General features: G+C 30.6%; 1 protein-coding gene across 1 annotated transcript; it reads left to right on the forward strand.

The window, feature by feature from the left end:
- The first annotated feature begins 219 nt into the window (after positions 1-219).
- Positions 220-1,584, forward strand: LOC132747974 (uncharacterized). Its single transcript, XM_060737513.1, has one exon. The coding sequence runs from the start codon at positions 220-222 to the stop codon at positions 1,582-1,584; it is 1,365 nt and encodes a 454-aa protein (XP_060593496.1).
- Positions 1,585-7,996: the final 6,412 nt, after the last annotated feature.

Genomic DNA, 7,996 nt, shown 5'->3' on the forward strand with positions numbered 1-7,996 from the left:
AAAGTTATAAGGACATAAAAAGTGCACACTTATAAGATTTGTTAAGTGTATATATATATATATATTATATATATATATATATATATATATATATATATATAAAATTGGAGAAAATAAACGTTCATACAGTGCTAAAGTATAAATACCCAAGTACTTTCGGGCGTATTATTAGAATTAGAATCTCAGAAAGATTTACCTGACCAAACCCTTTTGGTGTCTATGGATGTTACTGCATTATACACTAACATCCCCCACGAAGATGGCATTGCAGCGTGCAAAGAAGCATGGGATTCTCGTATAATAAAGAATCCTCCCACAGAAACACTTATCGAACTTCTCGTACTTATTCTGAAATGCAACAACTTTGTTTTCTGTGACAAACATTTCCTACAGGTACAGGGCACGGCTATGGGGACTAAAATGGCGCCATCTTACGCCAACGTGTTTATGGGCAAATTAGAAGGACAACTGCTAGCTGCAGTACCTCTTAAACCATTCAGTTGGTTACGCTATATAGATGACATTGACATGCAATGGTATCACGGGGAAGAAGCTTTGCAAGATTTTCTTTACAGAGCTAATAATTTTCACAAATCTATAAAGTTCACCACTGAGGTATCAAACGAACAACATGTTTTTCTCGACACAGTATCTCATATTAAAGACAATCATATAATTACTGATTTGTATTCAAAACCCACCGATAAACATCAATACCTTCTTCCAAGCAGCTGCCACCCTCGACACTGTTGTAAGAACATACCATACAGTTTGGCTTTGAGAATCAAACGAATATGTTCAAATCCCAGCACGTTCTATATCAGGGCAAAAGAACTGTCTGAACATCTAAGGAAGCGAGGATACAAGGAAGAAGACATTGCAAACGCGATCTTAAATGCAGACAGCAAGCACAGGAAGGTCTTACTAGAGTACAAACATCAATCTAGTGGTTCTACACAAAATAAAATTCCATTTGTGCTCACATATCACCCAGACTTACCTAACACTAGAGCCATCATTGACAAACATTGGCCAATTATTGAGTCTTCACAGAAACTTAACAAGATGTTCCCAACTAAACCAACCATTGCATATAGGAGACCTAAAAGCCTCAGGGACATACTTGTTCGAGCCCAACTGAGACCAATAATGACAGATAAAGAAGGTCAGTCCGGACCATGTGGCACACCAAGATGCCAAACCTGTGCTGTCATGCTCCTTACAAAAACATTCTCTTCAAAAATAGGGGCCAAAACAACTCTCAAAGACATAATGAATTGTAAAACGGCCAACGTTATTTATCTTATTTCTTGCAAAGTGTGTAACAAACAATATGTCGGTGAAACCAAACTTCCATTAAATAAACGAATGAACTTACACCGCTCTGACTGGAAAACGCGAAAATTTAACAGATCCCCAGTTGCTGAACATTTTCACCTTGAGGGACACAGTTTTAAAGACGTGTCCCTCTGTTGTATTGAACATAACACAAAGTGGTCAGATATAACACGGAAATCACGCGAGACATACTGGATTCGCCGACTGAATACGCTAGAGCCATCAGGAATCAATAAAGGAGACTAATTTACACACTTATTCTCGCCCATTCTTGACATACTTTAAAACCTAACTTTAGTCATCAGGCGGTGTCGGGGAGGGCTATTTTTCCCTTGCCTGAGAGCTTCGTTTTTACTTTCACCTTTTCGTAAATTTCCACTTCATATAACATCATACTGTTTGTAACTTGCATTTTCTTACATCATACTTATAGTAATAAAAACACAAAACGCCCTTATATGTGAAAAATTTTTTTAATTTATATATTTTTTTTTTCTTTTAAACACAGTTTTATAGATATATTTAACCGAGTTTATGCCATATTGACCGCAGGCTATATTCTCTTTTGTAAAGTACTACACAATGACCATTCAATAACGGTCTATTCATAATCGATGTAATTTTATCACCTTTCTAGCGACTGTGTTTCAGTTCAATTTTTGATACTATACAGTACACACGTATTGAGATTTTGTGCTCGATTGTGTGCACATTATACATGTAATACACCCCTGATGAAGGCATAATACGCCGAAAGTACTTGGGTATTTATACTTTAGCACTGTATGAACGTTTATTTTCTCCAAATTTATTGTTTTTTTTTCCACGTTCTTGTATCCTTCTTTGGTTCCAGTGTTTTTGAAAGGTATTTTGTAGATGCAAATATTTTTCACAAACCTATATATATATATATATATATATATATATATATATATATATATATATATATATATATATATATATATATATATATATATATATATATATAAATATATAAAGCATGACTTCTCACACCAAGATTTGTTCTTTTAATATTTATTTTCTATATGAAACATAAACAATAGAGTTAGTGTAGAATAGTGTTTCAATGATATTTATAATTTATTGTTCTGTGTTGGTCACCCATCAATGTCTGACTGTTCGGTGCATATTTTTTTCAGAAATAATACATCTGTCAACGAACTGCTTTATCATCTACAAGTAATTTCTGTATAATACAAGAGAATACATCAAAATTGATTTAAAAATTTTCACATAAACGATGAGCAGTTAAAATGCAATCGTAGAGATAGCGCCAATCAAAATTTTCTAATGAAAGCTGTGTGACATAGAACATGAAGTACTCTTTCAAGTATGCTATACTTGAACATTAAATGTCATTTCATATTACTTGCAATATTTTATGAGAACAAATGGCAGCATTTGTTTTAAAGTTTTGGAAAGGATTTCAGTGTTTTCAATGCAGCGAAATTGTCAATCAAAATATTTGAAATCTCCTTTTAGATTAACTAAAGAATTTTTAAAACTTTCATCAAACAATTACAAATTCGATAGTATCTTAACACATTCTAACAAACGGAACATTAGTTGCTTATTACAGTATATACATGTAAAAAGGTAGTCGAATTGTTTTCAATTTCATTGAAATTGTTTAAATGAAAGGCTTTCATTTTCATAAAGTTTCTGCATTTCTAGGGAGTATTATACATGTATTTTAAAATGTTTTCTGATCTACTCTAGTTCTGTAGTAATATCTAAATATTATAGGATCGATAAGGTTTAGCTTTCTACAAAATTAAATTATCCCTGCCAATTGGCAATTGGCTTCTATTTTGTCCAATAATAAGCCACGTGGTCAACTATAAAATCAGTGGAACGGTTACAATGATGATTGTGGAGGCATTTTTTTAAACCATTATGTACATTTCAATATGTGTTATCACTGCGGCAATTTACCATTACGAGATACAATCTCGCATTATATGTAATCTATTATGCTACAATCAAAACGATAAATACTGTTTAAAACTTCTAAAGCAGATTGGGTTTTAATGTTTTAAAAGAAGGGTGATATAAATTCATTTATACCATCAGCATATTGTAAAGAATTATTATTTTAGTCACGTTAATAAAATTGATAAAAATCCCTTGTATCATGGAATTATATTAGTTTCACTATTTTTATGTTGCAGATAATATCGGAAACGACAAATAAGTGACAGATAATTAGCGTATTTGTCATTGTAGTTTAGAAGGGGGATATTACAAGAATCAAATTGTGTATGGACATTTAGTGTTTTGTTGTGGTTCGACTTCTGTTAATCGTTTAAGTAGTCACAGTATTTATCTAAAGTAAGCAGTACCTTCATCTAAATTTAAATTAAGTACATCTACATTAACAATATAAAATTTGTGTAACATTTCTAGTATAAACATTTTATACCAATATTACTTTCAAGTGAATTGTACGTAATGTTAACTTCAAAAGTTTATTTTTGTATTTAATTGTTATTCCATTATCCCAAAAGTGGTATATAAAATGGTAAAGAGAATAGAAATAGAAAATGTATTTAGTATTTATGATTTTCATGTTTATATTTTTGTCTCAACAAAAAAAATTGTATTTTGTCACAACATAGAAAGCGTATTTTTATATTTATGTTCTTCATGTTTATATTTGTATGTTAACATCCAAAAAATAGCACAAATATTTTTGAAAACAAAATAAAAAGGCAAGAATAGAAACGTTCAAGTTCTCTAATCACCATTATGATTTTGTATTTGTAAGTGTATGGTTAACGTTCTAAGATTATGCTTGTATTTTCCTGTTGAATAAAAATATATTCATGATTCAAGTTGAAAGTTGATAAGGGAACCGAAAATTGAAACTGAAAATATTTTAAAACATTTATGTTCATACCGTATTAAAGACACTTGATTGACATCCATTCGCCTATTTTTTTCGATTTCAGAAATACAAAAAAATACTTTTATTTTTTTTTTTTCTGAATTGAAATCTAGAAAAAAAATAAAAATCAGACTAAACAGATGTCTTTGGAATTGAAAGCTACGTAAAATTGCAAATAACGGAAAATATATCGCCTGACATAACTATCTTAATAAACTTTCTTCAACATTGAACTTGCAAACTTTCTAGATTTGTAGCAATAACAATCAACAGAAAAACATTAGAAATGGCGAAACCATGAAATATATGTATTATCAGAAATGTTTACTTAATTTCATAGACTATGAATTGTATATACACAATCAATACATGTATATATGTACAGTGTACATCATAATAATACTAGATAATTAAATATCGTTAAACATAAAATTGACTTTTTATTTTAAAACCAGAACTAATAGTGCTTTCCTCTCGGACGATTTACGTGAAATGAAATTTCTTTTTATATTTGGCGCTCTTATGGAATGAGATCAGATTTTGTGAAAGGGCGACAGCAACTTCTCGAGCCTTTTAGTCGGTCATAATAAAAGCCGAAAATTCCGATCGGTATGAGGGTGCTTGATTATTAAATAAGAATGAAATGTCGCGATATGTTACAATGAATTTTCGCAATGCAAACATTTACAAATGAAATAACCTTTTCCGTCAATAAATCGCGCTCTTCGGGGTTTTTTATTTATTGGCGTCCGCGCCGAAGCGCGGCGCTCTTATGGAATGAGATCAGATTTTGTGAAAGGGCGACAGCAACTTCTCGAGCCTTTTAGTCGGTCATAATAAAAGCCGAAAATTCCGATCGGTATGAGGGTGCTTGATTATTAAATAAGAATGAAATGTCGCGATATGTTACAATGAATTTTCGCAATGCAAACATTTACAAATGAAATAACCTTTTCCGTCAATAAATCGCGCTCTTCGGGGTTTTTTATTTATCATTTTGTAGTACACAGTCGGTTATCATGAAATGGTATGTTATTGTTGTACATGTATCCTAGAATGATCAGTTGATGACCTAAATATTCCAAAAACCTATTTATAGATATATCTTTTTATCACTCCTATCGGTAAATGCCGGTCTCTCCCGGTCTATTTTGACCAGGATTTACTAGTGACCGGCGAATAGTACCACACGTTATATTGTCCGGTCTCTCCCGGTTTTGGAGTAGATGTTTGATATCGTTACAATTAGAAAAAAACAACAATAGCATGTTTCATTTTATCTATATGAGATAAAAACAATAAATATGTACAAATCCGTGATATGTACAATAATTGAGAAAAAGGTACATTTTTTATGGTATTAAAATGACATTATCAACTTTGAAACATTTTATTTAATTATTCAATTTGTTATCCGTGTTTAGTAAAGATGCCGAGGAATTATTCAAAGTTACAAATTAGATTTTATGAATTATTCAATTGATCGATAATTTAAAAAATGATAAAGAAAAATACAATGTACATGTACATGGTTTAAGAATAAACAATATTATATATTGAAAGATAAACCATAATTTACTGACTTTTTCCAGTTAAGCTTTGACTTATAATCGTCGGTCAATATGACAATTGAATTCTTAAAATTTATTTTACAATTTTAATAAAAAAGAGTAGTAAAAACTCAGTATTAAAATAGCACATAAACACAAAAAAGAATAAAAGAAAACAATATTCATAAAATTTGTATTTTTTTTTAAATTAAAATTAATAGATATTACAATTATTGTATAATAAACAATTATGCTCAACATGATCAACATGGTAATATAACCAGTGTCATATTTTTACTAACTTAAAGTGTGAACAGATACCTTAAGGGGGTCTTCGCTAATAGCGATAACATGTACATAATAAGGGACAAATGTGTGGTACGTGTTGATCATGCGTTACACATATGGATTATAAATGATTGCATACATGTATATCCGTTGCTATTAATAACCACGATCATAAAGAAATAACAAGTAATATTCTAATCTCTAGCATGCCAATCAAAGTTCATAATGAACAATGTCTTTCGTCCGCTCATTCATAAGTGGTATACATTTCTGGTAGTTTATAAGAATATCTTGTCATCATATGTGTACTAGTTCATCTTCACTTGCTGCATTTCTTGCTTGGACGCCCTTTGATGCTTTGCATCAATGCTTTTCTTGTCATTTTGTAGTACACAGTCGGTTATCATGTCATGGTATGTTATTGTTGTACATGTATCCTAGAATGATCAGTTGATGACCTAAATATTCCAAAAACCTATTTATAGATATATCTTTTTATCACTCATATCGGTAAATGCCGGTCTCTCCCGGTCTATTTTGACCAGGATTTACTAGTGACCGGCGAATAGTACCACACGTTATATTTTCCGGTCTCTCCCGGTTTTGGAGTAGATGTTTGATATCGTTACAATTAGAAAAAAACAACAATAGCATGTTTCATTTTATCTATATGAGATAAAAACAATAAATATGTACACGGATTTATATGTAATATAAATCCGTGATATGTACAATAATTGAGAAAAAGGTACATTTTTTATGGTATTAAAATGACATTATCAACTTTGAAACATTTTATTTAATTATTCAATTTGTTATCCGTGTTTAGTAAAGATGCCGAGGAATTATTCAAAGTTACAAATTAGATTTTATGAATTATTCAATTGATCGATAATTTAAAAAATGATAAAGAAAAATACAATGTACATGTACATGGTTTAAGAATAAACAAATTATGTATTGAAAGATAAACCATAATTTACTGACTTTTTCCAGTTAAGCTTTGACTTATAATCGTCGGTCAATATGACAATTGAATTCTTAAAATTTATTTTACAATTTTAATAAAAAAGAGTAGTAAAAACTCAGTATTAAAATAGCACATAAACACAAAAAAGAATAAAAGAAAACAATATTCATAAAATTTGTATTTTTTTTAAATTAAAATTAATAGATATTACAATTATTGTATAATAAACAATTATGCTCAACATGATCAACATGGTAATATAACTAGTGTCATATTTTTACTAACTTAAAGTGTGAACAGATACCTTAAGGGGGTCTTCGCTAATAGCGATAACATGTACATAATAAGGGACAAATGTGTGGTACGTGTTGATCATGCGTTACACATATGGATTTAAATGATTGCATACATGTATATCCGTTGCTATTAATAACCACGATCATAAAGAAATAACAAGTAATATTCTAATCTCTAGCATGCCAATCAAAGTTCATAATGAACAATGTCTTTCGTCCGCTCATTCATAAGTGGTATACATTTCTGGTAGTTTATAAGAATATCTTGTCATCATATGTGTACTAGTTCATCTTCACTTGCTGCATTTCTTGCTTGGACGCCCTTTGATGCTTTGCATCAATGCTTTTCTTGTAGAAAACTTGCAAACGTCTGTGATTTAATAATGTTACATCTGACAAGCACAATATTCTATAACTCACATGCTGGGCTTGTAAGGCATTAGAGAATAAATACAAATAGATTTTAGAATGTCATCAAATGTCGGGCAATCAAATGCAGCACGAGATATTTGGCGCCAATTTTAGATAACTAAGGAAATACGTCTAGTACATTCACATAATTATATACTATGTGTGAAGTAAGATTCCAGATATGTTCAAAACGTGTCTGTTCTGTCGATTTTATAACGCGATGTTCCATGTAAAA

Source organism: Ruditapes philippinarum, unplaced genomic scaffold, assembly GCF_026571515.1.
Source record: "Ruditapes philippinarum isolate M1 unplaced genomic scaffold, ASM2657151v2 ctg1052_1_1_1_1, whole genome shotgun sequence".
Taxonomy (NCBI): Eukaryota; Metazoa; Mollusca; class Bivalvia; order Venerida; family Veneridae; genus Ruditapes; species Ruditapes philippinarum.

Coding starts and splice junctions, on each gene's coding strand:
- LOC132747974 (XM_060737513.1), top strand. CDS start 220: ATGGATGTTACTGCATTATACACTAACATCCCCCACGAAGATGGCATT.